At 40.3% G+C, this 22,998-nt stretch overlaps 2 protein-coding genes across 3 annotated transcripts; both read left to right on the plus strand.

Moving 5' to 3' along the window:
• Nucleotides 1-1,480: 1,480 nt before the first annotated feature.
• LOC146551747 (interferon-inducible GTPase 5-like) lies at nt 1,481-2,717 on the plus strand. Its single transcript, XM_085258268.1, has 2 exons — nt 1,481-1,972; nt 2,077-2,717. The coding sequence occupies exons 1-2, from the start codon at nt 1,495-1,497 to the stop codon at nt 2,715-2,717; spliced, it is 1,119 nt and encodes a 372-aa protein (XP_085114394.1). The 5' UTR covers nt 1,481-1,494.
• Nucleotides 2,718-13,658: 10,941 nt separating this feature from the next.
• Nucleotides 13,659-22,666, plus strand: LOC146551748 (interferon-induced very large GTPase 1-like). Of its 2 annotated transcripts, XM_085257530.1 has the most exons (7): nt 13,659-13,730; nt 14,607-14,693; nt 14,784-14,819; nt 15,678-15,709; nt 17,365-20,142; nt 20,244-20,811; nt 21,654-22,666. In XM_085257530.1, the coding sequence occupies exons 2-7, from the start codon at nt 14,663-14,665 to the stop codon at nt 22,271-22,273; spliced, it is 4,065 nt and encodes a 1,354-aa protein (XP_085113656.1). In that variant the 5' UTR covers nt 13,659-13,730; nt 14,607-14,662; the 3' UTR covers nt 22,274-22,666. The 2 variants fall into 2 exon arrangements, with proteins under 2 accessions (XP_085113656.1, XP_085113655.1); XM_085257529.1 differs by having other exon boundaries at nt 14,607-14,819.
• Nucleotides 22,667-22,998: the final 332 nt, after the last annotated feature.

The following is a 22,998-nucleotide window of genomic DNA, read 5'->3' on the forward strand; positions in this document are numbered from 1 at the left end:
TAATATAGTGTCTGAGAAGATGTGCCTGATACAGCAAACACTCACGTATTCATTCATTATATCACTGAGATAAGCCATGGAAATGTGAGCCTGAAGCTCTCTCAACACTCAGACTTACAACTCTAATGTTAAAGGTTATTTAACTGCTGTTTCAGTTGAATCATTTCATTTTTCATATCATCTAATGACTATGATCATTTCAAATCCAGCTGATAAAAGTAATAAATCTGTGAGAAGAATTAAAGAATCAATGGACAGAAGCCATATGGAAGAAGACGTTCATGGTTATTGAATAATATTCTATTAAATACTGATGTCATCAGAGAGTGTAGCTCTCACACGTATTAATGTCCTGAGAGGCATTAATATATGTGAGCAGATATGAAAGAGTGACGGATCAGAGCACATATGCAGTAATAGATCCGTCCAAATATATTTTGCCTTAATGAAATATTATTGTCATGGGATACAAACATTATACGATACGTGCACTTATTTAAAAGTTCCTTTACAGTTCTCTCCTGCAGAAGGAGCAGTGTGTAAAGACTTTGTGCTCTGCTGTGAATACAAGTGTGATCTATACTTAAATCAGCTGGTTTACAGTCAGTGCTGTGACCCACACAAAGACACATTGCCTGGTTTGATCACTGGTTGAGGTCATAATCTAAAATATGAAAAACATAAACATTTCTTTACTCAGCAGCGTGTAGAGAAACACAAACAAATGACCACAGCTCTGTGGTCAAACCAGTTTCACCGCTGTTTTCAGAGGGCGTGGTTAGAGATATTTACCCTCCACCAGCTCATCTATCATCAGACTGACTGCTTCATGCAGAACTTTTCATCACTCCAACAGCTCAGCACGCAGGTAAACCTTTGATTAAATGAGTTCTGTCTATAAAGTTAAATTCACTCAAATTCCAACCAGTGAACCTCTCCAGTCACCTGTTCTTTACCTTTTGCATGCTGGTGTTAAGTTGATGGTGTTTCATAGTTTTGCCCTTTCTGTCTTTCGAGCAGCAGCTCTCCAGTCATACTTCTCTCTGTAAAGACTTGTTTATGTTCTGTGAGTGAGCCAAGTGGAAATGTATGTGTTTTCAAGACTTTAATTTTTGCAAGCAGCAGGTGAATCAGAGAACAGAGCCAAAGACTCAAAAAATGTTTGTTCTTTTTAGATCATTTTCTAAGCACAGTCATTATTGAATCCTTATTCATAGCTAATTTAAACACTTACTGATTCTCCTTAGACTGACTCTAATGCCAAAGAAATCAAAGATTAGCTGCTTAAATTCTGAGTTTTATGTTTGATCGGTTTGATAATTTCTTTGTCTTGAGTCTGACAATGTGAAAAAACTTTCAAGATTATTTGATGATGCTGGATTTTTATAGTCTGTATTCAGAGATGAGAGTGCAGTGAATATAACAACTTTTCCTTTTATTTAAGAGTCCACATAGAACCTTTATCTGCTTCAGTTAGAAAGGATCTGATGAACAATGATACTTCTGCAGCAGCAGCGAGAAGAAACATGTGATATTTCACTACATATTGCCATCACAGGAGAATCTGGTTCTGGTAAATCGACATTTGTTAACGCTGTCAGAGGATTACATAATGGAGATGAAGGGGCCGCTCCTACTGGTGCTGTAGAACGCTCAAAGGAACCTATGCCATACTTCCATCCAGACTATCCCAATGTCACTTTATGGGATCTTCCTGGTGTTGGCACCATGAAGTATCCGGCTCATAAGTACTTGGAACTTGTTAAATTTGACAGGTTTGACTTCTTCATCATCGTCTCAGACACTGGTTGCAGAGAAAATGATGTGAAACTCGCTCAGGAGATTCAGAAGATAAACAAAAAGTGCTACTTTGTTCGCTCAAAGATTGATCACTTTATGCGTGATGAGAGAAGAAATGAAGACTTCAGTGCAGAGAGGAGTCTTAGAGAAATGAGGGAAAACTGTGTTCAAGGTGAGTTTCTGTTTTGTTAAGTAAACACTTTATTATCCCAAAGTTGGGACTTATTTACTTTAACTGTGAAAGATATGGTTTCTTTATATTTCTTTATCACACAGGTCTTCGAGACCAAGGCATCGTGTCTCCACAGGTCTTCCTGGTGTCCAGCTTTGAGCCAAACCTTTACGACTTCTCTCTCTTACAGCAGACCTTAGACAGAGACCTTCCTAAAAACAAGAGGGACACTCTGCTGTTCATCATGCCCAACATCAACCCAGAGATCATCATCAAGAAGAAAAAAGCTTTTCAGTCCAGAATAAAATACTGGGCTGGTTTGTCTGGAACTGTAGCAGCTGTTCCAGTTCCTGGCCTTTCTGTTGCTGTTGATATTGGGTTGATGGTTAGAGTTGTTAAAAGTTATGTAACTGATTTCAGTCTTGATAAGTCATCACTGGAAAAACTTGCTGAGAGAACAAATGTGCAGCATGCTGATCTTTGCGCTGTTGTCAGGTCACCACTGGCTGGAGTAGAAATAACTCCAGAGCTCCTCATGAGGGTGTCGACCCAACTAGCATGCATAGCTGCATTTATGACAGCAGAAGAAAGTGTTAGATGGATTCCAGTAGTCGGACTTGTAGCATCAGCCTGTCTCTCTTTTGCTGTAACCTACAAAGCTCTGAATTCTTTCCTCGACACACTTGCTGATGATGCTCAGAGGGTTTTTGAAAAGGCTCACTCAAAAAAATCTGTTGTTGGATGAACACAATTTAATCATGGCACCCTTTTTGCACACAATTTAACCAAGTACAATAAACCCTTTTCGATCATGTCAAACCAACACATTTAGCATTTGGTGGTTTAATGTAATCAGATTACGTTGGATCAACATACTATACTTACATTGATTTGAAGTGATTTATTTAAGTATGTAGAGTGAAATTAGTTTTAATTCATTCTACACAATTTAAAAAGTTTAGGAAAACAGAATTAAATCTTGTTGTTTAAACAACTACTTTGTTAATCAAGGCAATGATTTCACTCATTTCAACCAAATTATTTCAATTAGATTTGTTTACATTTGTTACACATTTAGAAACCCACTACTTTACAAAAAAAAGTCACAATCAGATTATGATAATATTATCTTTATTAACTGGATTTAGTGGACAATATAAAAGCTTACCATTTTTGTACACCTGCAAGCATTATGCCACTTCAAAAGGTAAAACGTTAGAATACTTATTTACATAGGTAATATGTTGGAACCAAAGCTTCCACAACTAAAAACAGATGCAAAATTTGCTCAATAGATCGACTGCATTTTAAAAAATTAAACTAAAAGATAAAAATACATCTCCCACTTGGCAAGTTAAAACATGTGACAAAATAGAATTGTGTGAATTTGGAAAAATAAAATAAAATAATTAGTAATAATTAGAAATAATTTGGGGGCAATAAAACAACAACAAAAAAATCCATAGGTGATGAAAATCTATATTTGTTTGGTGTATCTCATTGAAATAATTATTAGTTTGACCAATTTTTATATTTCTGTATTTATTTTTTTAATTTTGGTTGCAGTCCTCCACAGCTAGCAATATAGTTTTGCTGTGTTTTAAAACATGCTAGCAAGCAAAATGGACACAATAATACAGTGAACTTTACAGGACCTTGACACATAAACACAACATAGTACTTCTGCCAGTACAGATCCATTTTGAGCCATCTATATAAGGACAATCAAAAATCATCTGCAGTGCTGTATAAAATTGCCCAACAGAGAGAATCCAAAAACTTAAAAAGAAAATTTTAAATGAAAGAAAAAAATATAAACAACTCAAATATTAACATTATATATTGGAAATCACCATTGCACCAATGAACCATTCAAGACCTATCAGTCATTTTCAAGTGCTCTCACCCCATAAGCTTGTTTTTCAGAAACTGTAGCTTTGAAGAGAGATTTTGTCCATCAAGATTTAAAAGTATCTTCTGGAGGACTTCAAAGGTGCATTTAAGTACTGGTGGGTAGCTCAGGTTCAAACAGTATATGAGTCCAAACAACAGAGCACATGCTTGTGCAATGTTACCCAAATCAGTGTTAGCCTCCACACCCTCAATCAGGACACCAACGTCCTCTGGGTCATCTTCAGGTTCAGCACCCTCCTTCTGGATGACGTACACCCCCATCACAGTTTGCTCCATGCAGCTTTTTGCCTCGCTGTCCGTATCCTACATGAAAAAAATATAAGACAACAAAGTAAAATTTAAGAGATTGTTTAAACAACTGTTTCTATGCTGTTCATAAAATCCAAGTAGTCAAAGTAATAAACAGAAAATTACACACCACTAAAGTAGTTGTTAGTAATTACTCCAATACATAAATTATAAAATACACCTCTCATGTCAAAAGAGGTGGCATAATTGACCTCTCACCAGCCCCTCCCCCGAAAGGGCCATTGTCCAATTACACATTATAGCAACCGTTACTGTGTCTGACAAACATTAACCTCAAGCAAGATGGAGAAGCGGTGTGCCCACCGATACGCCGAGAGATTGTGTCTGGAGGAGTTGTGTTCTTTCCATTCACAAAGTCAAAAACAACGTGAATGGATTAAACAGTGTGTATGGCCCCACTCCCAGGTAAATGTACCGAACATTATGAAGCATGTCTGCTCGCACATTCGGGTACCCATTGGCGCGCAGAGGGAACCATTTGTTTGTCGGACGTAGCAAGAGTAACTTAGGGGGACAGGACTCGAGAAAAGGCTAACTCAGCTGCTAAAATAAAACCGGTATAGAAGTGTTAGTACTAAACAGCTCAAAGTTCATAGAGCTTTGAGCTCTATGAACTTTGGTTCATATGGCACCAACTCCAGCAGGCATACACTTAACAGTACTTGAGACACTGACATGGAGTCTAACTCAACAATCCTGCGCCAGAGGAAGCTCCATCTCTCTGTTAAGTAGCTCCCCCGACGAGCCTGATCAGAAGCAGGTGTGTGGGAACCTAGGCGTGACCAGCAGCTGGCAGGGCCACACCCATCAGGCCTGCAGATGGCTGTCCTTCATCCTCCAGCCACACACACACAAGTACACACACCAGCATGGAACACAAGAGCACAGTGCAGCAAACATACATCCAATAATAATAATAATAATAATAATAATAATAATAATAATAATAATAATAATAATAATAATAAAGGTCCACACTGTTCACGGACCCCGAGTCCCCGGAACCGGGTCCATGACAGTTACGTTCATTACACTGGCTTCCAGTACATTTCAGAATTCATTTTAAAATCTTGGTACTGACTTTTAAAGCTTTGAATTGTGATGCCCCTGCTTACATTTCTGATCTTTTAGAACCTCTCGCAGCCTGAGATCTTCTAATCAAAGGCTGTTGGTAGTCCCTTGAACATATTTTAAAACCATAGGAATGCTCTCCCTCCATCATTACGATGCCTTGATCTCATTATTCTTTTAAAAAGCAACTTAAGACTCATTTATTTAGATTGGCTTTTAATTAGATTTGTGCTGTGTGTTTTATTATTAATGTATTTTATGTATTTCTGTTTTATATTACTGTGAAGCACTTTGTGGTTTTTATCCTGTGAAAAGTGCTATATAAATTGATTTGATTCACAGCAGATCTCATTTTCTCTGGTCAAAGCAACAAGAACAGAGTAATTCTTCACAGCTTCATGCTCTCAAACTTTCCTCCTCATCTGTGCCACAGAGGGACTGGAAACCCCCAAGTACCCAAAGGGAGACACAGATGGGTGGTTGAGGACAACAGGGTTATATATAAGACCTCTAGTTCCAGCCCACTATATCAGAATTGTATGGAAATCCAAACTAAAGGAATTGTGGACATGTTCCACCCTGTGGATCCTTCCTTTACTTTCTCTTTCTTTCTCCTTAAAATGACGATGCTGTAATTACAAAACCTGCTCCAGTGAGTGAAGCTAATTGTGTGAGAAGTTTTCTTGTGGTTTCTGTTAGTGTCCAAAAATACTGTAATTTAGACTCTAATAAAACTCTAATGTTAAAGGTTATTTAACTGCTGTTTCAGGTTAATCATTAAATTTTTAATGTCATCTACTGACTATGATCATTTCAAATCCAGTAAACTGATAAAGGTAATAAATGTGTGAGAATAATTAAACAACCAATGGTGGTGGAGTGAATTTACAAACCATTCAGGAACAGAAGCAGTAAAACCATGAAAACACCTCCATACACACAAAACTGTATTACTGGAAAACTTGACATAAAGTGTCAAAAGTACAAATAAGTATTCTGTGAAAAAATGTTCCCCATCATTTCTTATGGCTTAATATTAGTTCTGCACATGCACAATTTCTGAATTAAAAGGCTTGTTAGCAGGATGTGGCATGATTTATTTATTTTTTTGTCTGCTTATTTAGTTGGTTTTTGGGGTTTTTTTGCCCTTTATCCCCGTCCCTCTTCTCCACTGTTTTTCCCCCCTCATTCAAGTCTGTCCCGTATCTAGGGTTAGGTTGAACCCAGACAGAAAACCAAACCCAGCTAAACAAACAGCCTCAGAGATGTGGAACCAGTTTCATCTCACTCATCTTATTTGCGTGTTGTGTTTCCTGGTCTTTGGTCTCTGTGTTGTGTGGGAGAGCACACAGTTCCTGCATTGTTTGCAAAGAAGATGTACTGAAGCACAGGTGTTTTCATAAAACAGTGGGCGTTGCTGCCTGAAAAAACAGAACAGATCATGTTGCATGAACTAACATCCTCTTTAAAATATCAGTTGTCAACCGATGGCTTTGTTAAACACAAAAGAACAAGTACCTACAGTATAGTATTACAGAATGACTGGAACAGTTTTCAGTACTCACAGTGAAGAAAGGTGATTAAAAGTATTTGTGTCTGACCTTTATTCCTTTACTCCTTTCCTGATCTTTGAGTTTGCTGGGTTTGAGTTAGTTCTTTAAGTAAGTCACTCACTTGTTTTCACTCTGAGCTCAACACTAAGGTTTCCTGCGATCACTGCACATCCTACTTTATTTTCACTCATGTCTATCTGTGTGATGCTAAATCCTCCACAGAGACCATTAGATGAAAACAAACATTAGCCAGTCGAGTATCCTCGCAGGTCGGGCCTGGATCAAACAGATTCCAGAGGTGCTGCTATAAATCATGTCGTCAGCAACCTGCTGCTGTGAAAGGAGTGACACTCGTTTCAACACTGTATATATACACATTTTCCTCCGTGTAACATCTAACATTTCTCAAAAATACAGTGTGATACCATAACCAACACACAGCCAATAAAAACAGTGTCCTTCAAACACAGAAAAGTGGCAGCTAAAGGGTTAAGTCTGCAGGTCCACACACTCATGTGAACTTAGAATCTTTCTCCTCTTGGATCTGTGTCATTCTCCTGCTCCTGCAAATAAAAGACATCCATCCACCCTTTTTGCACTATTTGGGTGAATTAGGCACTAGAAATAAAGTCTCTAATCCTAAAATAAGTGAAGTTTTAATCTCAATTTGAAGTCAGTCAAACCTTCAGTCCATCACAGTCCAGTCACATGCATTTATACCAATTATTGCTGACAGTGGAAACCCGCGCACTCATTTGAGTATCCAATGACAGCAATCTGATCTAAAAAAGAAATTAAATAAAAACAATTCTGTTGTGGCTGTGTGCAGACAGGAATAGGACCCAAGGTGCAGACTCCAGAGACAGAACTTAAACCAAAACAGCTTTAATGCTGAACTCAAACATAACATAACTGGGGAAAAAGGTCAAAAATAAACTAACACCAGCGGATTGACAAAACACACAGCAAAATAAATGGTAGATCGCGACACAGACTCTAAGAAACACAGGGCTTAAATACACAGAGGGAGCAATCAGGAAATGAGTAACAGGAGGGAAACACAGCTGGGGCAAATCAGAACTGACGAGACCAAAGAAGCGTAAAATGAACACACTGAGAAAAGACGGAGACCTTCAAAGTAAAACAGGAAACACATAACACAGACTGAACAAAGACACAGACTCACATGCAGGCACTACAGAGGGAACAGAGACGTGGGAACAGGGCAGACACAAACACTGACTGAACACGGGGATATAGGAACTTAAGATACACATAGACGCGAACTAGACAAGGGGATGCAGGTGATAGGGGAGACAGAGCAACTAAAGAAGACAGAGACATAAGCCATAAGACAGAACTCAAAGAAACCAAAAACTAGACAGTATAAATAATATCGTAAACTCAAAAACCCTGGGTCAACGACCCAGGCATCCTAACAAATTCTTTATGATTTTGTTATGGATTGAATCGCTACAATCCTTTTAGACCCATTGGATGTGGTCAGTGTCCCAGATAGGTGTACCTCTGCTTAAGCCCATTGTAATCTGAAGAAGCTCACCTTGTACCTGCTCTCAATGAAATATTTCATACCACTTTTAATTCCAATCTTGGAGGCCTGCCTAAAAGAGAGCTGATTATTAAATCATCAACACAGAAAATATCATCACCGGAGGGATGACACCTGACAGCTTTTCTCAAAGTGCACTGTTACAAAAATATTAGGCCCAGTTCCAAACACTGTCCCTCTCTTAGAAGGAGAAAACAACCCAACCTAATTGTCGAGTCGCAAATTTTAGAGACCAAGCACCGCTCAGGTTAGGAGTTGATTTCTGTGTCCACATTCCAATTAAAAATCAAAAACAAAATGATCACAGGCGAAGAGCAGAGTTCTGTGTTTATTGAAAGATCAAATTCAGCAAAACATCAGAAGAAGCAAAAAGCTCGCCGTTCCCTTTATCAATGGATAAAACAAACGTTTTATCAATGTAAAACGTTTGTCAGTACTTTGCCCTAATCAGTTATCCTACTTGCACTTTGTACCTTTTTTAATCTCCGTCGCTCAGGTTACATAACATTCTGGCACTACTCCAGGACTTTCCGGGTGCTGTTCGGAAAGTCGCTGTTCTCACACGCTGTCGTCCATCATTTTTAATGGTGTCCCTTTGACAGTTTTTGGCCAAAGTGAGTCCAAAAGCCCGCAAAATCGCAGACATCAAGCAGGGTAATAACAATCAATCCTCCTGACAACTTTCCCGGCTTTGGAGCCAGGAGTACTATATCCGCTAAGGAAGGGTTTTCCCTGCCTTTGGGCAATTAAGGTAGCCCAGGAGCGTCCTCAGGTGTACCCAGTCCACCTGCTATATAGGCCAGTGCACTACGTTTGGCAGTGTAGGCTGGCAGCAATGTTCCCTCTAATGTTTCATATGTCTGAGCGAACACACAAACTCCCTGAGCGTCCCTTGGACCACTGTGGTCACACCAGCATCGAATCCATCCAAGTTACATGGTTCAAAAAAATTATCAAACTACACCATTTATGTTAGACTACTTTTAATTAACTGCTTTAGCCCACTTACAATGAAAATTTAAAAATATCTTGTTCATGACCTGTGTAGCATGTTAACACTATTGGAAGTAAAAATAACTTGAACTCCAATTTTGAAAAAACACAACTTTCTTGTTTTTAAAAATAAAGCTCTGACTTGTATTATGAGTCTGTGGTCTGAGAGAGAGCCCTGCAACTCTGCAAAACAGAATTGTTAAGGTATTTATTTTAATTTCAATTCAATTCAATTTTTTTTTTTTTTGTGCGCAACACATTTACTGTGTGCAGAGACCGTGCCAGCAGTGCGCAATTGCACACGCGCGCAGCTTAGAGGCAACGTTGGCTGTCAGAGAGGCTCCCAGGTGCAGCTTGAGCCAGGTTGAGTTCATGTTCTGTCAAAATGTAAAAGAACCCACCCACCACTTTAATCACACTCTAGATCTTGTTTTAACATATGGCATAGAAACTGAACATTTAACAGTGTTTCCTGAAAACCCTCTCCTGTCTGATCATTTCCTGATAACATTTACATTTACAATAATTGATTACATAGCAGTGGAGAGTAGACTTTATCAAAGTAGATGTCTTTCTGAAAGCGCTGTAACTAAGTTTAAGAATATAATCCACCCACTGTTATCATCTTCAATGCCCTGTACCAACACAGAGCAGAGCAGCTATCTGAACGCTACCCCAACAGAAGTCGATTATCTTGTTAATAATTTCACCTCCTCACTACGTACGACTCTGGATACTGTAGCTCCTGTGAAAACTAAGGCCTCAAATCAGAAGTACCTGACTCCGTGGTATAATTCTCAAACACGTAGCCTAAAGCAGATGACTCGTAAGCTGGAGAGGAAATGGCGTGTCACAAATTTAGAGGATCATCATTTAGCCTGGAGAAATAGTTTGTTGCTTTATAAGAAAGCCCTCCGCAAAGCCAGAACATCTCACTACAACCCCAAGAACAACCCCAGGTTTCTCTTCAGCTCTGTAACCAGGCTGACAAACAGTCAGAGCTCTGTTGAGCCAACCATCCCTTTAACACAGAGGTGGGGCAACTCCAGGCCTCAGGTCCCGAAGGTTTTAGATGTGTCCTTGATCCAACACAGCTGATTTAAATGGCTAAATTACCTCCTCAACATGTCTTAAAGTTCTCCAGAGGCCTGCTAATGAACTAATCATTTGATTCAGGTGTGCTGACCCAGGGCGTGTTATCTAAAACCGCCAGGACACCGGGCCTTGGTACCTGGAGTTCCCCACCCCTGCTTTGACTAGTAATGATTTCATGAACTTCTTTACAAATAAAATGTAACCATTGAAAAAAATCCCAAATTTGATAACTGCTGATATTTTAGACTCTTTTTCTCCAATTGATCTTTCTGAGTTAACTTCAATAATTACTTCCTCCAAACCATCAACGTGTCTTTTAGACCCCATTCCTACAAAACTGCTCAAAGAAGTCCTGCCATTAATTAATTCTTCGATCTCTAATAATCGGCTATGTACCACAGGCCTTCAAGCTGGCTGTAGTTAAACCTTTACTCAAAAAGCATCTCTAGACCCAGCAGTCTTAGCTAATTATAGGCCAATCTCCAACCTTCCTTTCATATCAAACATCCTTGAAAGAGTAGTTGTCAAACAGCTAACAGATCATCTGCAGAGGAATGGCTTATTTGAAGAGTTTCAGTCAGGTTTCAGAGCTCATCACAGCACAGAAACAGCTTTAGTGAAGGTTACAAATGATCTTCTTATGGCCTCTGACAGTGGACTCATCTCTGTGCTTGTCCTGCTAGACCTCAGTGCAGCGTTCGATACTGTCGACCATAATATCCTATTAGAGCGATTAGAACATGCTGTAGGTATTACAGGTACTGCACTGCAGTGGTTTGTATCATATCTATCTATCTAATAGACTCCAGTTTGTTCATGTAAATGGAGAGTCCTCTTCACACACTGAGGTTAATTATGGAGTTCCACAGGGTTCAGTGCTAGGACCAATTCTGTTTACATTATACATGCTTCCCTTAGGCAGCATCATTAGAAGACATAGCATACATTTACACTTCTATGCTGATGACACCCAGCTCTATCTGTCCATGAAGCCAGATAACACACACCAATTAGTTAAACTGCAGGAATGTCTTAAAGACATAAAGACCTGGATGGCCGCTAACTTTCTGCTTCTTAATTCAGATCAAACTGAGGTTATTGTACTCGGCCCTGAAAATCTTAGAAATATGGTATCTAAGCAGATTCTTACTCTGGATGTCATTACCTTGGCCCCCAGTAACGCTGTGAGGAAACGTGTTTTTGACCACGCTCAGACTTCAGGTCAACATAATGTGACTTTGTTGTTTTGAGCAGTGAGGAGTTTTTCTAAATCTGACTTTTTAATTTAGTTCATATGTATCTATCAATATACTTCTTAGTCAGCAATGTGCTGCTGATGTCCTGATGACAGCCTCATCAGCTGCATGATCGATCCAGTCTGTGCATCAAGTCCTCTCCTGTACGTTCTGCTGAATATTTATTATTCACCATGAATGACATGGAGCATCTGAATGTTTTAAGACAAACTCATAGAAAATAAATGTGTACCAATAAAATGTTATCAACAATGATGGAGATAAAAGTTATAAATCATACATAAATCATTTGTGTTGCAGTTCCTCACTGTGACCACTGGAGGGCAGTGACCACTCATCACAATCTAGTTTCTGTGCTACACACTTCTACATGTTACCTTACCCCATACAGTCTGCATCAAAAGAGGTTATTATGCTGAAAGCTACAAAATGATAACTCCAGTCTCATCATTTCAGCTGATTCAGCCCAAAGTGCTGATGTTAACAAAGAACTACAAAAACAGCATCACATCATTTCTGTAGTTCTTCTAGTAGTTAAACCTAGAAGAACTACAGACCCCTAATTTTTTTTTTTTTTTTTACATTACAGGCCAAATACGGTCCACTTTGACCTTAAGTTGGCCGGACCAGTGAAACGTTCTCTCAGTGTGAAGAAGTCACAGACCGAACTGTTTTTCTACAAGATGAGGAAAAAGCTGCTGTGACAAAGAAATCTGTCAGCACGACTCTCTGGACTGAAACTGTAAGAAATGGAATGACAGAAAATGTTCTGCTAGCTCACTGCCCAGACTATCCAGTTTTTCTTACTTTTCCTTTTTGGAGTCTGTAAAAAAATAAATAAATAGCAGAAAGAAAAAAAAAAAACTTTGTCATTTCATTGTTTTTAGCTGAATTACTGTGTGTAGTATGAAGGGCCATAAGGGACGTTTTTATCAGTAGGAAAAGCTGTAAAACTCAAGTCCAAAATATCTGTGTGTGCTTGTTTGTGGTGAGCAGCAGATCAGAGAATTATAATAATTATAATTTATAATTATTATAAATGGCTTCACGCTCACATCCAGTCCTGTGAGACTCATTCAGACACTGACCGTGACTCTGGGCTACATGCAGGCATTTCTGCATCTCTGCCATTCAAACATAAGTTTATTCAGTTTATTTTATTTTAATATTCATCACTTATATTTACTTAATTGTTTACTAAATGTTTGATGTGTGAAATAAACCGCAATGGAGCAAAATATGGATGCGTGTGGTTGGAGGATGTGTTTGTGCGTGTGCGCGCGGGGGGCATTTTTCTTGTAAAACAAAGGGGGGCCTGCAAAAAAAAATTGGGAACCATTGATTTAACTAGAGGAACAGGACCAACTTCTTTACTCAAGTAAAAGTAAAAAAGTCTCTGAAATGTACTCAAAGTAAGAAGGATAAAAGATAAGCCTTCTCCCACACACCATCCCTGTGAAGCCTAATCCCTCCACACAGCCTCTGCCCAGGCAGGTGGACCATAATTATTGTACTTTCTAAGTCACTTTTATTTTTGTTTCACTTTTTGTTGTTTATTCAGTTTAGTTTGAGTGAGTTTCTAATGTGGATTTTCTTGGTTCTTTAGTTCTTGTCCTTTAAATTATTAAAGTATGGAGGGCATATATCAGAGGCAATATTTAGGAAAATCGCACAGGTATAAACACATCCATGAAAGCCTCACCCAGCACGTTTGAATAAATTTCTACCAAACAAAAACTAAAATACTTTATTTTAGTTTTTAAAAAACATTATTTTTAATTTTAGTTAACTGAATAGTTTTGACATCTAGTCTTAGTTTTCAGTTTAAATTTATAGTAACCTATAAACTATAATAACTTTTAAGTGGACACCATCACGGTACCGTAAAAACATCACGCTCTGATTGGTTGGAGCTCCACAGGAAGTTCCTCTTCTGACGACCGTCCTTAGAAACCGAAACTAAATTAAAAACCAGGAAAAGCTCGAGAGACACGCAGGTAAGAGTTTTCTGTGGTGTGTAAATGCTTCATTAAACCGTCCAGTTATGAAACTCTGACTTAAAGATAAAAGTTAATGTGACAGCTCTGACCCGAGGAAGAGGATTTAATGAGGATGTCTGCGCTCACACACACACACACACACACACACACACACACTTAGATCAGTGTTACACTCTTCAGTTTAAGCTTTGTTTTAGTTATAGGCAAAGAAGGTGCTGAGACGTTACTCATGTTGCGGTATGGTACGGTAAAAAGCAACGGCTGTGATGCATTTAAGTGCGCCTCGTAAACGCAATAATCTGCACAAACATTTACTTTTAGATGTGTAACTTTCAAATGTACCACACAAAAATGAAATAAATTAAATAAGTATTAGAAAAAACACCCTGACTTTGGTTCATCATCACACAGTTACCTGACTGTGTTTAACTGTTATTAACCACTGATGTCTCTTAAACATAAGCCAGTGGTGGGTAATTCTTTTTCTCATGGTGTCACATGAGTAACTGGGACTGCTGTGGAGCGCTGCACCAACAAGATGAACTCAGTTATCCTCAATATGAATTTCATGTCTTTATAAACTGCCGCTGATGACAGCAGATGTTACAGTTAAATAATGAAAATGTGAAACTTTATCCAACGTTTATCCAAAGCCTGAATATTTGCATTACAGTCAGGTTCATATTCAGAGGTGGAAATGTGAAGCACGGTCGTATCAGCAGCAGATATAAGATCTGACGTCCATTCAGCATCTATGAGCTCTGATGTTTTCACCTTTCTGCTCACGAAGATCTCGGATGTCTGCTCTCAGGTCCCAGACTCTTTTTAGCACTTTTAAATATTTCTATTTATTTCTATTTTCTGTTTTGATAGATAACAAAACAAACAGATGATGTGTGGATCCTTTGTAAAGATGAGGAGCAGATGAGATGGAGAACCTTCACAGCACAGCAGCAGCAGGTGGAGGAGAGGCTGAGATCAGATCTGAGGTCTCGTCTTTGAAAGTAAACTCTGACAAAGATCCTGTTTTCTGTTTCTTCCTCCATGAAGGTGAAGAAGATGAGAACGAGGAACGCTCCAACAAAGGTAAAATCTTCTCACCTGATCAGCAGGAAAATGTGTTTCTATGATCATGTTGTTGTACACATGCTGTCTGCAGGAGAATCTCAAGGTTTGATTTCACACCTTCAGTAAAGTCTCAAAGGTTTGAACACATTGACTCGCTCAACTTTATTATTGTTCTTATTATTTTACTGATGATGTGATTGTAAATGTGTTTCTCCTGACTGGGAATCTTCAGAGAAGAAAAAAGTTTGATGATTGTTCGCAGCTTCATTTTGCTTTCAAAGCGTTCCACTCTCTTCATTCTCCAACCAGCTCAGTCATGTTTCCTCCGGGAGTTTTTCCAAAGAGCTTGAATATAACCGGAGCTCTTGTTGGATGAATTTTTATCTCCTTGTTGGTCAAACAGCTGTTTTGTGCTGCTGAGACAGAAATGATGATACAGCTGAGAGGGGATGCTGTGTGTCTTCAGGACTCTTTCATTTCAATAATCAGTGAATAATTGTGTTTTTATTGTGACCACTGAGGGTTTATAATGTAAATGAAAAGAATACAGAGTCCTCTGTCTGACTGTCAGTAAACCTTCACGTAGTTTTTCTGTATCTACATCACGTCTGTTACACAAACTTATCAGTGTGCATCAAACTGATTGAAAGTGACTCAGATTCATGTCTGACTTTCACAGTAATGATTCATACAACATACATAAACCTAGTGATGCCCTGTGTGCTCCACACAGTGACTGTCTGTCATGGCACAGCAGTTTGGATTCACTCAGTCTGTATAGGACTGTATCATTCATGTTACCTGTGGGAGTTTGACTGTTTTATTGGTCCGGTCCAGTCACATGATCTGTTCTCCTGGTTTGTTTTTATCTCGCAGGTTCCTCAGGTGAGGACGTGAGTGGAAACATGGTAGGAAAGTCCAAATTTATACCAAAGATCTTAGAAATACAGGGAGTGCAGAATTATTAGGCAAGTTGTATTTTTGAGGAATAATTTTATTATTGAACAACAACCATGTTCTCAATGAACCCAAAAAACTCATTAATATCAAAGCTGAATGTTTTTGGAAGTAGTTTTTAGTTTGTTTTTAGTTTTAGCTATTTTAGGGGGATATCTGTGTGTGCAGGTGACTATTACTGTGCATAATTATTAGGCAACTTAACAAAAAACAAATATATACCCATTTCAATTATTTATTTTTACCAGTGAAAATAATATAACATCTCCACATTCACAAATATACATTTCTGACATTCAAAAACAAAACAAAAACAAATCAGTGACCAATATAGCCACCTTTCTTTGCAAGGACACTCAAAAGCCTGCCATCCATGGATTCTGTCGGTGTTTTGATCTGTTCACCATCAACATTGCGTGCAGCAGCAACCACAGCCTCCCAGACACTGTTCAGAGAGGTGTACTGTTTTCCCTCCTTGTAAATCTCACATTTGATGATGGACCACAGGTTCTCAATGGGGTTCAGATCAGGTGAACAAGGAGGCCATGTCATTAGTTTTTCTTCTTTTATACCCTTTCTTGCCAGCCACGCTGTGGAGTACTTGGACGCGTGTGATGGAGCATTGTCCTGCATGAAAATCATGTTTTTCTTGAAGGATGCAGACTTCTTCCTGTACCACTGCTTGAAGAAGGTGTCTTCCAGAAACTGGCAGTAGGACTGGGAGTTGAGCTTGACTCCATCCTCAACCCAAAAAGGCCCCACAAGCTCATCTTTGACGATACCAGCCCAAACCAGTACTCCACCTCCACCTTACTGGCGTCTGAGTCGGACTGGAGCTCTCTGCCCTTTACCAATCCAGCCACGGGCCCATCCATCTGGCCCATCAAGACTCACTCTCATTTCATCAGTCCATAAAACCTTAGAAAAACCAGTCTTGAGATATTTCTTGGCCCAGTCTTGACGTTTCAGCTTGTGTGTCTTGTTCAGTGGTGGTCGTCTTTCAGCCTTTCTTACCTTGGCCATGTCTCTGAGTATTGCACACTTTGTGCTTTTGGGCACTCCAGTGATGTTGCAGCTCTGAAATATGGCCAAACTGGTGGCAAGTGGCATCTTGGCAGCTGCACGCTTGACTTTTATCAGTTCATGGGCAGTTATTTTGCGCCTTGGTTTTTCCACACGCTTCTTGCGACCCTGTTGACTATTTTGAATGAAACGCTTGATTGTTTGATGATCACGCTTCAGAAGCTTTGCAATTTTGAGACTGCTGCATCCCTCTGCAAGATATCTCACTATTTTTGACTTTTCTGAGCCTGTCAAGTCCTTCTTTTGACCCATTTTGCCAAAGGAAAGGAAGTTGCCTAATAATTATGCACACCTGATATAGGGTGTTGATGTCATTAGACCACACCCCTTCTCATTACAGAGATGCACATCACCTAATATGCTTAATTGGTAGTAGGCTTTCGAGCCTATACAGCTTGGAGTAAGACAACATGCATGAAGAGGATGATGTGGACAAAATACTCATTTGCCTAATAATTCTGTACTCCCTGCAGTTTCTATGACAGTATCAGTCCTTAACAAACTGTTTGCTTGTTTCCTGCAGTCAGTGAAGGTTTCTGATAAACTCACAAAGAATCCATGTCAAAGACAAACTGAGACACTGATTGATAGACTTCAGCTTCAAGACAAACTGCAGCAGAAATTCTCACCAGAGGATTTTCTTCAGATCCATCCACCTGTGACACGGCACCATGTCACATCTGAGAAACATCTGGCTCACATGTTTGTCCGCAGGCTGATGATGTTAGACTGCAGGGCCAGATATATTCCTGTAAGAGCAGACAGTCCTGAGGGGACAGAGCCAAAGCCCAGGCCGGTGACTGACATCCCTGAGAAGCATTACAGTGATTGGGAGGTTTTTCTGAACACCAGCGTGGACACAGAACAGACTCGTGTGCATCCAATGGATGTTCAGATGGCCGTGTTTCACTGCTCAGACAGCTTCCTTAAACAGATGATGGTCACAAAGCTCTCTCAGTGTCAGTATGCTTTACCTTTGTTGGTCCCTGACCCAGTCACAATGGAGATTGAGTGTCCTCTGTGGACTTTCAGACAGATAACAAAAACCTGGACGGCGACTCAGATCAAAGATGGCTCACCCATCGTCACCATGAAGAGTGTTCCAGTCTGCAAAGCTCAGACACCCTTGGTGTCATTTTTCCGCCTGGGTTCTCTGTCAGTGTCTAAATCTCAGCTGATGAACGCTTTGATCAACGACCGTCACAGCACCTTCTTCCACAGGAACTGCCCAGGAAGCACCAGGTCTCGCCATCTGATGGATGGTGTGGCAGAGATAGCCTGGTACTGCCCTGCTGGGAAACCCACTGATGCCTTCAGGGACTGCATGGCTTTTTGTAATCTTCGCGGTGATGCTCTGCAGATTGAAAAACAGCGCGACATACTGATTGAAAAATCCTCCATCAACGTTTTCCTTGTTGCATCCCTGCAAAAAGATGAGGAAAGCAGATCACTTATAGCCGCCCTCTTTAAGTCTCATAAACCTCTCATTTGTCTCAGTGATGATGACAGCTGTGATGCTGTCAAGACAAAAAAGGGAAAATACAAAATGGGCCTCAAAGGTAGAAACCAGTCAGATGTATCTGAAGAGCTGAAAAAGATCATTAGAGAAGTTTTATCTTCTCTAGAAGAGTCCAGTTTGAAACCATCCTTCCAGCTTGAAGCCCTGGCTGAGCTCTCTGGAGTCAGAGTTGATGAAAGTGGCCCAGCCTGTCAGAGAGGCAGATCTGCTGCTCTGGAAATAATGCAGCTAATTACGAAGGATAACATGGATATCTCAAAGATCAAAGAGGAATTCCTCCCTTGTCAAAACCATCTGTGGCATCAGTGGATCAAAATATACAAAGAACTGAAACATCTCAGAGAAGACAGTGAAAACAAGAAGAGTGAAAAGCAGCAGAAACTGATGGACATGCGTCAGAAACAACGTGCTGCTTGCTGCAGTAAACTGATGGAGCTGTTCACTAACAGCCTCTCAGCACTGCCACCAGCAGACAGAGAGTATTTCCTGAAATGGACTCAGATCTTCATGGATGCTCTCTCCACAGAGAACATTTCTTCTGTTCTCCAAGGTTATGATGAAAAGTGGTTGGAGGTCTTAGCTCTGAAGAACAAACATGACAAATCTGGTCTGTTATTAATGAAACAAACTGAGCTCCAAGACTTGTCCCAAAAACTGCAGTCTGCATCCTTCGGCTTGGAGCACATGTTCAGAGAAATGGGACACATCTATGAAGCCCACAGAACAACAGATGGAGAGAGCAGAGACGCTGACTGGTGTAAATACCCTGAGCTGGCTGCACAGCTGATGATATCAGGACACCCAGTGGAGCTGATGGACGGGGATGCAGGTCACCTGCCTTTCACATGGATCTCCAGCCTCTTAGAGGAAGTCATCCAGAAACTGGGGGACCAGAGAGTTTTTGTGTTGTCAGTGTTGGGCCTCCAGAGCAGTGGGAAAACATCACTGCTGAGCTCCATGTTTGGACTGCAGCCTGCAGTGGGTGCTGGCAGGAGTACCAAGGGTGCCTTCATGCAGCTGCTCAGAGTATCAGAGGAGATGAAGACAGACGTTGACTATGTTCTAGTGGTGGACACTGAAGGTCTGCAGGCTTCTGGGCTGGACGGTAACAAGACTTGTTACCGTGACAACGAACTGGCGACATTTGTCATTGCTCTGGGAAACGTGACACTGATCAGCATCTTTGGAGATGATCTGTTGAAGATCCAAGACATTCTGCAGATTGTTGTTCAGGCTTTGATGAGGATGAAAAAAGTTCAACTTTCTCCCAGATGTGTGTTTGTTCAGGATGTTCCAGATGTTGCAGCAGCAGAGAAGAACGTGGACGGAAAAAGACGCCTGCAGGAACATCTGGACCAGATGACCAAACTAGCAGCTGAAGAGGAGCTTTGTGATGCTGAGCGCTTCAGTGATGTCATTGACTTTGATGTTCAGGAAGATGTGAAATACTGTGGGCAGCTGTGGGAGGGCAGTCCACCCATGGCTGCTCCTAATCCAGCTTACGGCGAGAGCCTCCAAGAAGTGAAGAACACCATCCTCTTTAAAGCTTCAAAGTTTGCTGGGATCACTCTCTCACAGCTCAGAACCAAAATTCGGGACCTGTGGAACGCCCTCCTCAGTGAGAACTTTGTTTTCAGTTTCAAGAACACACCTGAAGTTGTATTGTACAGAAAACTGGAGGTCCTGGCCAGAAAGCAGACCTGGATCCTGATAAGAAGCATGAAGACCACTGAAGACCAGCTTTTTAACACAACTGAGAATGGAACGTTCTACGAGGCAGCAGTAAGTTATCTTTATAAAGAAAATAAACTGAAGATATGAAATATTTACAAATTCTTCATCTAACATAAAATTTGAATTTTCCTTATTTTTCTTTTGTTTAGGATCAGCACGGAGGAGCCAGAGGATTCAATGAATCAGAAGAAATTCCTGGACATAAAGAAGACCTGCAGCACAACGACACTGCTGTAGCAGCTGCAGAGATTCAACAACATTTAGAAAAACAAGATAATATTCCAGTAAATATCGCCATCACAGGAGAATCTGGTTCTGGTAAATCCAGCTTTGTTAATTCCTTCAGAGGTGTGAGTGATGATGATGAGGGAGCTGCTCCTACTGGTGTGAAACAAATCACCTCAGAGGTCACACCGTACCCCCATCCCAACTATTCCAATGGTACTTTGTGGGATCTCCCTGGAATCGGCAGCACCAAGTTTCCAGCTGATAAGTACCTGGAGCTTGTCGGATTTGAGAAGTTTGACTTTTTCATCATCATCTCAGACACTCACTTCAGAGAAAATGACGTGAAACTCGCTCAGGAGATTCAGAAGATGAAGAAAAAGTTCTACTTTGTTCGATCAAAGATCGACAACGATATAAATGCTGAGAGGAGAAAGAGAGACTTCAGTGCAGAGAGGACTCTCAAAGTAATCAGAGACGACTGCGTTCACAGTGAGTGTCTCATCACAGCTGAGTGAGATCTGGATTCACTTTTTAAACATATCCTTGTTTTAAATTATTTAGTCTTTGTCTTGGTTCCCGGGTCAGTGACACAGTGTTTTGAGTTTGTATGAGTTCCTCTTGTATTTCTGGATTTATGTGTTCTGCATTGTTTAGTCTGCCTGCTTGGTATTATTTCCTAGTGCTCCCTCGTTCAGTTATCCATGCTTCTAGTTTCCTGTCGTGTTAGTGGGTGTTAGTTCCCTTTGTGGTCGTGGTCTCCTCAGGTGTGTCCTTGTGTCTCCGTGTTCCCTCTCTTGTCTTGTTAGTACGTCTCTAGTCCTACTCTTTGTTTCTCCCTTTCCTGTTCCCATGTTCTTCTCTCTGTGTTTCATCCTTTGTCTACCCAGTCTGTCATGTGTCTCCATGTCTGTTCATCCCCAGTCCCAGTGTCAAGCTCACGTGTCTTTGTTAGAGTCGGTGTGTTATTTCCTGTTTTATTTTGATAGTCTCATGTGTGTGCTATGTTCAGTTTTACTGCCTGTCTCGTCAGTTAACTATGTTCAGCCGTGTTCCTCTCTGTCCTCTCTGTCCTGATTCCCTCTTGTAAATATTGTCTGTTTCTCCCACTGTTCTTTGTCATGTTGTCATCATATCTGCTCCAGCTGTGAGCTCTGTTTGGAGAGTTCCCTGATTCTTAGGTTTCTGCTGTAGTTTATCTTGTGACCTGTAAATCCAGCATCAAACCTTCTCTTGAGTCCTGCATATTGGATCCACGACACTGCCTTCCACACAGGATCCTATGATATTATTTTATAAATCTAACCATGTCAACATGTTTCTCTATCACACAGGTCTACAAGGCATCGAGTCTCCACGGGTCTTCCTGGTGTCGAGTTTTAAGCAGCACTGGTGTGATTTCTCTCTTTTACAAGAGACCTTAGAGAGAGAACTTCCTATGAAGAAGAGAGATGCTCTGCAGCTTGTCATGCTCAACATCAACCCAGAGATCATCATCCACAAGAAAAAAGCTTTTCAGTCCAAAATAAAATACTGGGCTACTCTGTCTGCAGCTGTAGCATATGTTCAAGATCCTGGTCTTTCTAGTGCTGTTGATCCTGCTTTGCTGGTTGGTGTTGTCACACATTATGTTCATGCGTTTGGTCTCGATATCCCGTCTCTGAAGAGACTTTCTGTGAGCACAGGTGTGCCCTACGCTGATTTGTGTGCTGTCATCATTTCACCACTGGCTGCAGCAGAAATAACTATAGAGCTCCTCTTGAAGGTGATGACCCAAGTGGGATGCACAGCTTCATTAATGGCAGCAGAGGAAGTATCCAGATTTATTCCATTAATTGGAATCCCAATAGCCATGGGTCTCTCTTTCACTAAAACTTATAAAATTCTGAATGTTATCCTCAATCAGCTCGCTGATGATGCTCAGAGGGTGTTTGAAAAAGCTCTGGGTCTGTAAAGATAAAAGACAATGAAACTGATCAGTGTGTCCGAGGCCTCAGCAGGTCTCATTTCCTCTGATCAGAGCAGAAACAGATTAACTTCTCCCAGCTTCACACACTGAAAGTTTCCTCTTCCTCACATCAACACAGGAACAAATGTGATCTCATTACTCAGATATGAACTGCGTCAACGTTATAAACTTTGTAAAATGTAGAAGAGCTGCTGAATAGTGTTGTTGTTGTTTTTTTATTTTGTTTGTGTGTAATGAGTTTCAACACTATGAACAGTAATGTTTGTCTTCCTTACTGCTGTCTGTTCTTATTAAAATTAATTTTAGCATATTTCATAATATCCTCCTAAACTTGGGGTGGGGGAGGGATAAGTAAACCTGGTGAATCACTGAACTCTCAGCTTCATTAGAATGGATCATTACAGGTAAATGTAATATAGAGGTCCCCATTTACTCCATAACGCAATGATTTATTTATTTACATGTATACAAATCTATAATTATAATCTAAAACTAAACTGAGCGACTTTCAGTGACTTGTTCTAAAAAATGAACCTACAGTAATTTTAAAGTCATCAGAAATATGAGTCTTGGCTTTCCTGCAGAACATTTCAGGCTGAGCAGCACTGTGATAGCAGTGAAACATCACATCAGCAGTGAGTGAAAGCTGGACTCAGACATGTCAGTATTTCACAGATTTACTGATGAATCCCAGTCAGAGAGAAATGGAT

The sequence above is a fragment of the Mchenga conophoros genome, linkage group LG19, assembly GCF_057382185.1.
Source record: "Mchenga conophoros isolate Kocher_MC1m ecotype Shallow Benthic linkage group LG19, M_conophoros_male_GT1.1, whole genome shotgun sequence".
In the NCBI taxonomy this organism is placed as follows: domain Eukaryota; kingdom Metazoa; phylum Chordata; class Actinopteri; order Cichliformes; family Cichlidae; genus Mchenga; species Mchenga conophoros.

What these genes read in the sequence shown, in the direction of transcription:
- LOC146551747 (XM_085258268.1), top strand. Translation starts at nt 1,495, where the DNA reads ATGATACTTCTGCAGCAGCAGCGAGAAGAAACATGTGATATTTCACTA. An exon ending in GAGGGAAAACTGTGTTCAAG is followed by an intron (nt 1,973 to 2,076) that starts GTGAGTTTCTGT and finishes TTTATCACACAG; the next exon opens with GTCTTCGAGACCAAGGCATC.
- LOC146551748 (XM_085257529.1), top strand. Translation starts at nt 14,663, where the DNA reads ATGGAGAACCTTCACAGCACAGCAGCAGCAGGTGGAGGAGAGGCTGAG. An exon ending in CGAGGAACGCTCCAACAAAG is followed by an intron (nt 14,820 to 15,677) that starts GTAAAATCTTCT and finishes TTTATCTCGCAG; the next exon opens with GTTCCTCAGGTGAGGACGTG. An exon ending in AGGACGTGAGTGGAAACATG is followed by an intron (nt 15,710 to 17,364) that starts GTAGGAAAGTCC and finishes TGTTTCCTGCAG; the next exon opens with TCAGTGAAGGTTTCTGATAA.